Consider the following 13524-nt stretch of genomic DNA (forward strand, 5'->3'; position numbering starts at 1 on the left):
TCTCTGCATGTGAGATGGGTTTCCTGAATACTGCAAACTGATGGGTCTTGACTCTTTATCCAGTTTGCCAGTCTGTGTCTTTTAATTGGAGCATTTAGCCCATTTACATTTAAGGTTAATATTGTTATGTGTGAATTTGATCCTGACATTATGATATTAGCTGGTTATTTTGCTTGTTAGTTGATGCAGTTTCTTCCTAGCATCGATGGTCTTTACAACTTGGCATGTTTTTGCAGTGGCTCGTACCGGTCGTTCCTTTCCATGTTTAGTGCTTCCTTCAGGATCTCTTGTAGGGCAGGCCTGGTGGTGACGAAATCTCTCAGCATTTGCTTGTCTGTAAAGGATTTTATTTCTCCTTCACTTACGAAGCTTAGTTTGACTGGATTTGAAATTCTGGGTTGAAAATTCTTTTCTTTAAGAATGTTGAATATTGGTCCCCACTCTCTTCTGGCTTGTAGAATTTCTGCTGAGAGATCCGCTGTTAGTCTGATGGGCTTCCCTTTGTGGGTACCCAACCTTTTTGTCTGGCTGCCCTTAACATTTTTTCCTTCATTTCAACCTTGGAGAATCTGACAATTATGTGTCTTGGAGTTGCTCTTCTCGAGGAGTGTCTTTGTGGTGTTCTCTGTATTTCCTGAATTTGAATGTTGGCCTGCCTTGCTAGGTTGGGGAAGTTCTCTTGGATAATATCCTACAGAGTGTTTTCCAACTTGGTTCCATTCTCCCCATCACTTTCAGGCACACCAATCAGACGTAGATTTGATCTTTTCACATAGTCCCATATTTCTTGGAGGCTTTCTTCTTTTATTTTCATTCTTTTTTCTCTAAACTTCTCTTCTTGCTTCATTTCGTTCATTTGATCTTCCATCTCTGATACCCTTTCTTCCATTTGATCAAATAGGCTACTGAAGCTTGTGCATGCGTCACGTAGTTCTCGTGCCGTGGTTTTCAGCTCAGGTCCTTTAAGGACTTCCCTGCATTGGTTTTTCTAGTTAGCCATTCGTCTAATCGTTTTTCAAGGTTTTTAACTTCTGTGCCATGGGTTCAAACTTCCTCCTTTAGCTCAGAGAAGTTTGATCATCTGAAGCCTTCTTGTCTCAATTCATCAAAGTCATTGTCTGTCCAGCTTTGTTCCATTGCTGGTGAGGAGCTGTATTCCTTTGGAGGAACAGAGGCGCTCTGATTTTTAGAATTTTCAGTTTTTCTGCTCTGTTTTTTCCCCATCTTTGTGGTTTTATCTACCTTTGGTCTTTGATGATGGTGATGTACAGATGGGGTTTTGGTGTGGATGTCCTTTCTGTTTGTTAGTTTTCCTTCTAACAGTCAGGACCCTCAGCTGCAGGTCTGTTGGAGTTTGCTGGAGATCCACTCCAGACCCTGTTTGCCTGGGTATCAGCAGCAGAGGCTGCAGAACAGCGAATATTGCTGAACAGTAAATGTTGCTGCCTGATTGTTCTTCTGGAAGTTTGGTCTCAGAGTGGTACCCAGCCTTCTGAAGTGTTAGTCTACCCCTACTGGGGGTGCCTCTCAGTTAGGCTACTTGGGGGTCAGGGACCCACTTGAGGAGGCAGTCTGTCTGTTCTCAGATCTCAGGGTCCGTGCTGGGAGAACCACTGCTCTCTTCAAAGCTGTCAGACAGGGACATTTAAGTCTGCAGAGGTTTCTGCTGCCTTTTGTTCAGCTGTGCCCTGCTCCCAGAGGTGGAGTCTACAGAGGCAGGCTTGCCTCCTTTAGCTAGGGTGGACTCCACCTCGTTGGAGCTTCCAGGCCTCTTTTTTTACCTACTCCAGCTTCAGCAATAGCGGGCGCCCCTCCCCCAGCCTGGCTGCCGCCTTGCAGTTGGATCTCAGACTGCTGTCCTAGTAATGAGCGAGATTCTGTGGGCGTGGAAGCCTCTGAGCCAGGCGCGGGATATAATCTCCTGGTGTGCCTTTTGCTAAGACCATTGGAAAAGCAAAGTATTAGGGTGGGAGTGACCCGATTTTCCAGGTGTTGTCTGTCACTGCTTTGCTTGGCTAGGAAAGGGAATTCCCTGACCCCTTGCACTTCCCGGGTGAGGGTATGCCTCGCCTTACCTCGGCTCATGTTTGGTGCGCTGCACACACTGTCATGCACCCACTGTCCAACAAACCCCAGTGAGATGAACCCGGTACCTCAGTTGGAAATGCAGAAATCACGCGTCTTCTGCGTCTCTCACGCTAGGAGCTGTAGACTGGAGCTATTGCTATTTGACCATCTTGGAACCACTGCTATAATCTATTTTCAAGAAGAGGAAAACTAAAGCAATCAATCAGCCGATCTTAAAAAGGTTAAAATCATAATAGAACAAAATTTGAACTCAGCTCTTCATGATTTCTCAGTTCATTTGCTTTTCAGTATAAGTTGCCCTTCTGTGTGGGGTCTCTTATATACACTTCCCTGTCTCTACCTCTTTATCTTCCTTTTAGTTTCTTCCTCTTTTTAAAAAATGTCTTTCTCTTCTTAAAATGATGTATTTTTTAAAATCTAGACATTAAGAGAATGGATCCCACATATCACTAGTGAAAATATAAATTGGTATAGTGTTTTGGGTAAAGATATATAGATACACACACACACACACACACACACACACACGTGTATATTGATGGTTCCTATAGCTTTGTGGTGGAAAAACAAGAACTGAACACAAAGCTTATCAGTAGGTGAATGACCAAATGTCCTACATCCTTGATATCGAATATTATGTAGCCACTAGTGATTTCTAAGCTGTATTGTTAAGTGAGAAATTATAAAGTTAAGCATATACCTTTATATAGGTACATATATAATGATTCCGCTTTTTAAAAACAGTGACAGAATAACCCTATATGTGTTTGTATGTGATTATAAAGCATGGATTTTTTAACAGTGTTCATGTGAGAGAGAGATAGTATGAGAAAATGACTTGTATTAAGATTGTGTTCCCATTTATTACAATGAGTCTGCACATGGGTGTGCACAAAAGGATGCATGAAAGTATAGTCACCAACTAGAAATCCAGTCAACCTGAATCCTGCTCTCTCTCTCTCCCCACCTAATCAGTCTCAGAGTTCTGGTGATTCTCAAGAGTTTCTCAAATGTGTTTCCTACTTTCCATCTCTTCTATTGCTTTATTTGTCATTTTTGCCTCAACTACTGAAACAGCCCCCTGACTAGTCCTGCCTTGAGTCTTGTCCACCTCAAATCCACCAACCATTTACTTGCCAAAGTAGGCCTATCCAGGGATATCTAACACATAAACTCTCTACTTAAAACTCTTTGTTGATGCCTTCTCACCTGCATTACAAAAGCCAAACCCCTTAGGGTGATCTAAAAACCCTGGCAAAACTAGGGCTTGACCACTTCTGTCATTCCCCACCTTCCACATTTACTCTGGCAACTGCAGACTGCCAGTGGTTCTCCGTCTAGGCCATGGGGACTATCATCAGGTCTTTGCTTATGCTGTTACTCCTGTTTGAAATCCTCTTCACAGCTTTCCCTTCAGCTCCCCATCTCTCTCCCTCCCCCATTTATCCTTTTCAAACTGATTTCTGGGGTCTCCCTGATCTCCCCTCAACTTCCAGCTAGGCTAAGCTGGGTGACTCTCCTATATGGCTAAGCTGGGTGACTCTCCTGTATGCTCTGTCTTGTACTTACCCTGTGTACTGTCATGAATTCTTCCTCACTTTCTCTTCTTTACTAACCGAGGGCAGGAACTGACATTCTCATCATTGTAATTCTGGTACTTACCACAGTTCCTGGCGCTGTTTAGTTGCTCCACAATTGAATGCCAAGATGCTATCCCCTTGGCCCCCACCTGCTTGGATTGGATCTTTGAATCATAACCAAAAGTGATTTCACATTCAAATTTTAGAGATTGAAATGAATCATCTTCATATTTAGCAAGTGGAAAAAAAATGTTTCTTTTATATATCTCTAGAACAAATAACTTACCAGGTTGAAAGGGTGAGATAATAAGGCTGATACACTTTATTCATTGTTTAAATTGATATTATATATATTAAATTGATACATATGTTTTTAAGTAATTAATGTGCAGTCATGGTATTTACACTGTAGCAATTAAAATTAAGGTAGCTTTGTTATCTAAATAATTATGGTGGGGATATAGTTATTTAGACTCTCGAGTAGAACTGCATAGTTATTTAAATATTGATTCTGTGGGTATAGATAGGTATGGTTGAAATAAGCGATATTTGGTTAATAATCTGTAACAAGTGAGGCTTAGTGTCTATGATGATGCTACACACTGGGAACCAACAAGTCCCAAAGAAATGTTAGTTTTGATATTTTGAGCTTGTTAGGCATTATTTTTAGATGACTCATATGTAGTTGAAAATTTTATATTAACAACCAGCCACAGATGAGAGCAGTGGTTAGTTTGAGTTGAGTAATAGAATAGTATATTTTGGGGACTAATTTTCAAAGTATTTAGTAAGAGACATTTGACTTTTAAGTTAAAAGAACTGGAGTTGCTAATAAACACTGCAGAAAACAGAAATGTCTTCTATCTGATTTAATGATTACAACACAAATTATACTCTTTCAGGCCGGGATATTACAGTTCATGTTTCTGAAAAGACTCTCTACATGTTAAGTTTTCTGCTGTAACTAGTTTCACTTTAAAGAAGAGCAGTTTGAAAGGTAAACTGTTCATAACATTGAACAGGGTAGAGTTTAGGTTTGTTACCATGAGTATGTTTGCTTCTTAATGCTATTTCAATCATTTTAATAGCAGTAATTTGGTTTTTTTCAGCAGCATACTTCCCAGTTAAAAATATTTTTTATAATCACATGATGAATTATGTAATATATGCTTTGTTTTTTCTACTACAGTTTTTCATAAAAAGGAGCTTTATGGAAATTATAGACTGTAAAGTGATCATTACTATATTAACTGTGATTATAAATGGGTTGTTTTCAGGGCAGATTTTAGTTCATGGTGAAGTGAGTGTTTCTGTTTTGAAAACTTATGTAAAAGTCTGTTAAAGCTGGTAGGCTTTAGCTTTCATTTTAACCTGACAACCATCCTAAATAATTTATGTGCAAATAATATATTTTCATGTACAATTTCCTAATGGCATACTTCTGTGGATATAATTGCATAATCAACTGCTAATGCAAATTATCATTCAGTGAAATTGTTTAAAGTGAACAGTAACCACACAGTGGTTGATTTAATTTTTTTCAACTCATAGATTCTATAAGGGGACCGGCCGGGCGCGGTGGCTCAAGCCTGTAATCCCAGCACTTTGGGAGGCCGAGACGGGTGGATCACGAGGTCAGAAGATCAAGACCATCCTGGCTAACACGGTGAAACCCCGTCTCTACTAAAAAATACAAAAATCTAGCCGGGCGAGGTGGCAGGCACCTGTAGTCCCAGCTACTCGGGAGGCTGAGGCAGGAGAATGGCGTAAACCCGGGGAGCGGAGCTTGCAGTGAGCTGAGATCCGGCCACTGCACTCCAGCCCGGGCGGCAGAGTGAGACTCCGTCTCAAAAAGAAAAATAAAAAAAAAAGATTCTGTAAGGGGACCATCTTTTTTTTTCATTGGTTTTCCTTTCTATTGCTATGCCTTTTTGATTCCTTCTCCCCCAACTCCTGTTCTTCAAAGCTCTACAAAAAAAGCATCCTATAGAAAATAATGTTGAGGCTCACAATAAATTAGAAATAGTACGGATAATTTGAAATAATAAAGAAGTTTCACCCTTTCCCATCTTCCTGCTCCCCAGCCTCTACCCTCACCCTCATGCCAGGATGACATGCCTTTTTTTATATATATTGGACTGCTATTAAGATTATCTTTTCTCTCTTTCATAGTGATCTTGAGCCTGAATGGCTGGACAGTGTGCAGAAAAATGGAGAGCTGTTTTATTTGGAATTGAGTGAGGATGAAGAAGAAAGCCTCCTTTCTGAGACACCAACTGTGAACCATGTCAGGTTCAGTGAAAATGAGATTATCATTGAAGATGATTACAAAGAAAGAAAGAAGTATGAACCCAAACTCAAGCAGTTTACCAAAATTTTAAGAAGGAAAAGACTTTTACCCAAGCGCTGCAATAAAAAAAATAGCAACGACAATGGACCAGTATCCATTCTAAAGCATCAGTCCAATCAGAAGACAGGAGTCATTGTCCAACAGCGGTACAAAGATGTGAATGTTTATGTAAACCCCAAAAAGCTAACTGTCATCAAAGCCAAAGAGCAGCTCAAGCTTCTGGAAGTGCTGGTTGGAATTATTCATCAGACCAAGTGGAGCTGGAGAAGAACTGGAAAGCAGGGTGATGGAGAGAGGCTTGTGGTCCATGGCCTGCTGCCAGGGGGATCTGCTATGAAGAGTGGTCAGGTACTCATTGGTAAGTGTTGCTGGTACACATCCATCCTTGTTTACAGAGATACATGATTAACGATGACACCTTGCAGGAAATGTGATAAAAACAATTATATACAGTCTCCACAGATTAAGAACTGATGAATGACATTTGGTACAGTAGAGAAATGGTTACACATGGTGCACTACAAGGTACAGTGTTCTTAAAATAACCAGTTCAGTGTGTTGAATATGTGTGTGCCTTGTTCAGGCCAAGAAATAGCTTACATAATTTTCAAGTTTTGAATTATATAATTTTATTTCATCTTGGTTATGTTTACTGATGAGAAAAAAAAGTTGATCATAGAGTGATAATTTAGGTTTGAATGGCTATATCCAGTAACAGGATACAAAAATATATAATTTATGAATAAAAATACTTTTAAATTGTATGTTTGCAGTTGAGTACACTAAGTTCTTGGAGTGGTTTGCAACTGTTTCATCTGGCATATTTAGCAATGAGTGGTATTATACATAAATTTCCTTTTAAGGGCGTGTGTCATAAAATATATGTGTCATAAAATATCCCACCAATTTTCAAGAAAAATAAACCCACAAGTTATTCTGAATATATATTAAGATGAGCATTTTGTGTTGCTGATAAATTTTAAGCTGTTAGATACAATGTTTGAGTTAGTAGCAATCTTATTACTTAAAGATAAATGAGTCAAATGTGAGGATATATCATTACTAAAATTTAAAAGTAATAAATTCTAAAAGCTGACAGTCTTTTAAGTTTATCTAGCATAAGAGGTTTAAATGAATAACATTTACAGATACATTTACAAATATTTCCAACTTTAAATCTGAATTTTATTTGTTTGTTCACTGATTTGGCAATTTGTTTTTTTAGCATCTGCTAAGTGCCAGGAATAAAAGATTACTTTACTGATCCAATTATTTCTTGAAAGGAGCTATGTTTTAGTGGAAGAGATGGGTTACAGATAGGCAGGCAGTTCCTCACTGTCTGATAAGTGTCATCACAGGGAGGATCATATACAATCTTGTAGGAAGGGCATCTGTGGCAAAGTATGTGTTCCAGAATGATCTCAACAGGATCTGCACACTTTCTTAAAATGTAGTGTTGATACTTCTCCCACAGAGAGTTGTGCTCTTTGTCATTGAATCTGAGTGGGCTGGTCACTACAGCTTAATTGGTGCCATGTGACTTAAGAGGTTGGATCATAAAAAGTGATGCAGCTTCTGCCTGGTTATTTTGGGGATACTTGCCCTTAGAACCCAGTCACCCTTGTGTGAAGAGGCCAAGACACCAGTGATCCAACTGATATTCCCACCTGAAGCCCTCGCCACCAGATTTGAGTGAGAAGCCTTTAAGATGACTCCACCCCCAACCACCATCTGGCTGTAACTGCATGAGGAATCCCAAGTGAGAACCACAGCTGGCCCCAGTTAACCCCAGAACCAGGAGAGATGATAAATGATTGTTGTTGTTATATATTGATGGAGTTTCACTCTTGTTACCCAGGCTAGAGTTCTATGGTGCCATCTTGGCTCATTTAAACCTCCACCTCCCAAGTTCAAGCGATTCTCCTGCCTCAGCCTCCCAAGTAATTGGGGTTACAGGCACCCACCACCATGCCTGGATAATTTTTTTGTATTTTTTAGTAGAGACAGAGTTTCACCATGTTGGTCAGGCTGATCTTGAACTCCTGACCTCAGGTGATCCACCCACCTCGGCCTCCCAAAGTGCTGGGATTACAGGCATGAGCCACCACACCCGGCCAATTGTCGTTTTAAGCCTCAAAATTATTTGGATAGGCCAGGGGTTTGAGATCAGCCTGGCCAATATGGCAAGACCTCGTGTCTACTAAAAATACAAAACTTAGCTGGACCTGGTGGTGCATGCCTGTAATCTCATCTACTGGGGAGGCTAGGGCATGAGAATCACTTGAACCTGGGAGGCAGAGGTTGCAATGAGCCAAGATTATACCACTACACTCCAGCCTGGGGAACACAGAGAGACTCTGTCTCAAAAAAAAAAAAATTGTTTGGATGACTGATTATGCAGCAATAGATGACTGGAATAGAGGCTAATACATACTTACATTCCCTTGGGTCCTCAACTTTCCTTCTTGTGAAATGATAGGATTGAACTAAATATCTCTATGGTTTGTTCTTTTAGTTCTGTAAAAGGAGCCAGAATTCATTTAACATGCTCCCCTTTCAGTGGTGTTTCCTGTAAGTTGGTCGTTAGATCTTGAGGCCTATCAAACATATTTTATAGGTGGTCTGTGTGCTTCCATCAAGAACAATATATTATCTGCTGTTTTTCTTTTTATGATATTAGCAGTTATTAATGACCATTGCCTGGATCCATTAATTCATTGAGGAACTGCAAAATGGTGGTATTCCAATTCTGTCTGTCTTTCTCGATATTTCAGTTAGACTACTTTCGTAAAAAGAAACTCCCCATCACCTCTGTTTGGTAACCTTGACATATGGTTCAGACAGGAAAGGCAGGATAAATGTCTGATTTTTCTTCTTTTAACAGTTTTCACAAAAACAAGTTGGTACCATTATTCAAGGACTTCTAGAATGGTAGGTTGGGAGGGGCCCTAATTATCTCTAGTTTAGTGCCCACATATTATAGATGAGGGATTGAGATTGAAACTCAAAAAAAATTGTAACAAAATTTATTGTTAGTAAATGCACTGGCAGAAAACATTGAGTTTTGATTGTATAAAATGGCAGTATAGTAACTGCTTTTCAAAAACCAAATTCCCTTTCCCTGAAGTCAAATTTGGCTTAATTTAAAGAATCAATTTTAATTCACAATTTGATCTCATTTTTCTGTCCCATATATATTTGCCACTCCTTCTGTCCATAAATCCCCACCTGTAACAAGCAAGGCTGATTTATTTTTTTTCCTAACTGACCTCCAGATACATGTTGTATGTCCATCTTTGTTTTTTAGCATTCGTGGTTCCTTTTTTGGTGCATCACAAAGATTGCTTTATATTATTAGGCTAGTGCATTCATCTTCTATTGCTGCCGTGACAAATTACCACAAAATTAGTGGTTTAAAACATACAAATTTATCATCTTGCAATAATGTAAGCCAGAAATCTAAAATGGGTCTTCTTGTATGAAAATCAAGGTATCCACAGGGCTACATTCCTTTTGGAGGCCCCAGGGAAGAATCCCATTCCTTGGCCAGCTTTCAGAGGCTACCTGCATTCTTTGGCTTGTGGTCCTGTTCTCCATAATCAAAGCCAGCAGCATAGCATCTTCCAGTGTCTCTCATGCTGACCCTGACACTTCTGCCTTCCTCCTATAAAGACCTTTATGATTACCTGAGGACCACTCGGATAATCTTCCAATCTTTTAAGTTAATTACAGCTGCAAAGTCCTTTTTGCTGTGTAAGGTAGCATATTCAGAGATTTCAGGGATTGAGACATAGACATTTTTGGGGGGCAATTATGCTGCCTACCACAGTGGGGGTTTCTTGGTAAAATATGAGTTTTTTCTTTTTGCAATAGTAATAATATAAGTTCATTGTAGACAATTTAGAAAATACAATTAAGCAAAAAAAGAAAAATTCGCTATACCCAAAGATAACATTTTGATATATATCCTTCCCTTTTCCTACCTTTATATACAATAATTTTTTTGTCAAAAATAATGTCTTAATTTGTATATTCATTGTATATATAGTATAAACACAACAGTAAACAAACTTTTGCATATATATTTTCATAGCCCTTGGTGCCTTATGTAGTAGCCCTTTAGTACACATATGTTGTTTGATATTAAGTATCTACTGAGAAATTGATGGCTTTTCTCATATAATTAACTTTACATTGAGGAACTGTGATAAACTGGTCTCTTTTTAAAATATTTTATTTGGTTCTTAAATATATCTCTTAATAAAAATTTTCTCTTATTTCTACCCATCAATAATTCCCAGGCCATTTCTTATTTAACAACGCAAACCAATCATATAGTTCATTTCCTTTTAGCCTTTGAAATGGGACACAGCATATTAATGACTCCTGTGTACTTATTGAGAAAGACCTTTCCTGGAGTGTAAGATGTTCACAACAAAGGTGTGATGTCCAGGAAGCCGGCCATGTCTGAGTCACTTCACAGAAGTGCTCAGAAACACTAGAGGAAAACAAATGTCTGCGAGAATGAGAAGTGGATCTAATACTTATTTCATAGAATGGGAAAATTTTCTACTAAACATTTAAAAATATTGAGTATACTACACTTGCTTTAAAAATTTATTTTCATATATTTTTATGATGAGCCATCTCCTCTTTTTAGAGGTTTGTTAGACTTGATACTTTTAGATGATACTCCCTATAACACTCAGCTATATAACACTCAGGCATGTATTCATTAGGATTTAGAGAAAAAAGTCATTTGGGATATCATCCAATGGAATTTTAGTTTAAAGTAACAAATTTAAAATGGTTTTACTATTTCTGTGCTCTGAGGATAACAACCATAGACAACAGAACTAATCATTAGGATAGGCCAAAAGTGATTTCATTTTACATTGGCACAGCTATACTGTGTCTATCATTCCTTTATTTTTTTTTTAAATCACTACAGCTATAAGTAATTTAACATAGTACTCTTGTTTAATCTCTTATGCAGGAGAAATTAAACAGGCATCTTGTTGTGTCTTTTTTTTTTTTCCAAGTGGACTTCAAGTTGAAAGGTTATTTTACTCCGCAAGTTCTTACTTTTAAGAAAAGTTTGTCCGAAGTGTTGCAATAGTTAACCATCATAATGACTTGGTGCCCGTGCTTGCAAAACTCTCATCTGAATTGTATCTCTTGAGCATCTAAAGCTAGTTCAAGCTTTCACCGTTGGCCTAAGAACCTACTCCTGCTCACTCTGCACTTAACCCTGTTCTCATTCAATAGAGATATCAAGGAGAGGAAGGAAAAAAAGGAGGAATAGCAGTACCTAAAGTGTCAACATTTTCATCTGTTTGCCAACCCTACAGATGGCCAAGTGATGCCTAATAATGGGTTACCTTAAAGGAAAGGAACTCTGTACTTAGGGAACACCAATCTTTTATAAAAAACAGTTATTAATAATAAGATATTGAGCACAGCATTGACCTTATTATACCATTCGGAAAGCAAGCTTGACCTTTGCTCAGGATGGAAACACTATCTCTGTTGTCCAAGGCTGTTCATTACACAGACATCTTTGAAAAGACAGTCTATTTTTTATTTGCGGAGGGGGTGCCCAAGATGGCCGAATAGGAACAGCTCCAGCCTCCAGCTCCCAGCGTGAGCGACACAGAAGACGGGCGATTTCTGCATTTTCAACTGAGGTACCAGGTTCATCTTACTTGGGCATGTCAGACAGTCGGTGCTGGTCAGTGGGTGCAGCCCAACTAGCGAGAGCTGAAGCAGGGCGAGGCATCGCCTCATCTGGGAAGCACAAGGGGGGAAGGGAATTCCTTTACCTAGCCAAGGGAAACTGAGACACAAAACACCTGGAAAATCGGGTAACTCCCACCCTAATACTGCACTTTACCAAGGGTCTTAGCAAACGGCACGCCAGGAGATTATATCCCACACCTGGCCCAGAGGGATCCACGCCCACAGAGCCTCCCTCATTGCTAGCACAGTAGTCCGAGATCTAACTGCAAGGCAGCAGTGAGGTTGGGGGAGGGGCACACGCCGTTGCTGAGGCTTAAGTAGGTAAACAAAGCCACTGGGAAGTTCGAACTGGGTGGAGCCCACCGCAGCTCAAGGATGCCTGCCTGCCTCTGTAGACTCCACCTCTGGGGACAGGGCATAGCTAAACAAAAAGCAGCAGAAACCTCTGCAGACTTAAATGTCCCTGTCTGACAGCTTTGAAGAGAGCAGTGGTTCTCCCAGCACAGAGGTTGAGATCTGAGAATGGACAGACTGCCTGCTCAGGTGGATCCCTGACCCCTGAGTAGCCCAACTGGGAGACATCCCCCACTAGGTGCAGATGGACACCTCACACCTCACATGGCTGGGTACACCACTGAGATGAAGCTTCCAGAGCAAGAATCAGACAACAACACTTGCTGTTCAGCAATATTCTATCTTCTGCAGCCTCTGCTGCTGATACCCAGGCAAACAGGGTCTGGAGTGGACCTCAAGCAAACTCCAACAGACCTGCAGCTGAGGGTCCTGACTATTAGAAGGAAACTAACAAACAGAAAGGACACCCACACCAAAACCCCATCAGTACATCACCATCATCAAAGACCAAAGGCAGATAAAACCACAAAGATGGGGAAAAAGCAGGGCAGAAAAGCTGGAAATTCAAAAAACGAGAGCACATCTCCGCCTCCAAAGGAATGTAGCTTATCGCCAGGATGGAACAAAGTTGGACGGAGAATGACTTTGATGAGTTGAGAGAAGGCTTCAGTAGATCAAACTTCTCAGAGCTAAAGGAGGAACTACTTACCCAGCGCAAAGAAACTGAAAACCTTGAAAAAAGAATGGAAGAATGGATAACTAGAATAACCAATGCAGAGAAGTCCATAAACAAACTGATAGAGATGAAAACCATGACACGAGAACTATGTGACAAATGCACAAGCTTCAGTAACCAACTCGATCAACTGGAAGAAGTAGTATCAGTGATTGAAGATCAAATGAATGAAATGAAGCAAGAAGAGAAATGTAGAGAAACAAGAGTAAAAAGAAATGAACAAAACCTCCAAGAAATATGGGATTATGTGAAAAGACCAAATCTACGTCTGTTTGGTGTGCCTGAAAGTGACGGGGAGAATGGAACCAAGTTGGAAAACACTCTGCAGGATATTATCCAGGAGAACTTCTCCAACCTAGCAAGGCAGGCCAACATTCAAATTCAGGAAATACAGAGAATGCCACAAAGATATTCCTCGAGAAGAGCAACTCCAAGACACATAATTGTCATATTCACCAAGGTTGAAATGAAGGAAAAAATGTTAAGGGCAGCCAGAGAGAAAGGTCAGGTTTCCCACAAAGGGAAGCCCAACAGACTAACAGCGGATCTCTCAGCAGAAACTCTGCAAGGCAGAAGAGAGTGGGAGCCAATATTCACCATTCTTAAAGAAAAGAATTTTCAACCCAGAATTTCATATCCAGCCAAACTAAGTTTCATAAGTGAAGGAGAAATAAAAT

The 13524-nt window shown here is 39.9% G+C and overlaps 1 protein-coding gene across 1 annotated transcript in view; it reads left to right on the forward strand.

Annotated features, from left to right (window-relative positions):
* INTU (inturned planar cell polarity protein) overlaps positions 1–13524 on the forward strand; it is a 96100-nt gene that overhangs the window by 11506 nt on the left and 71070 nt on the right. Inside the window, exon 2 of the mRNA XM_011935591.1 lies at positions 5841–6376. Within this exon, the coding sequence (XP_011790981.1) occupies positions 5841–6376 (536 nt within the window). The remainder of the gene's footprint in view (positions 1–5840; positions 6377–13524) is intronic.

The sequence above is a fragment of the Colobus angolensis genome, unplaced genomic scaffold (genome assembly GCF_000951035.1).
Source record: "Colobus angolensis palliatus isolate OR3802 unplaced genomic scaffold, Cang.pa_1.0 Scaffold145, whole genome shotgun sequence".
NCBI lineage: Eukaryota > Metazoa > Chordata > Mammalia > Primates > Cercopithecidae > Colobus > Colobus angolensis.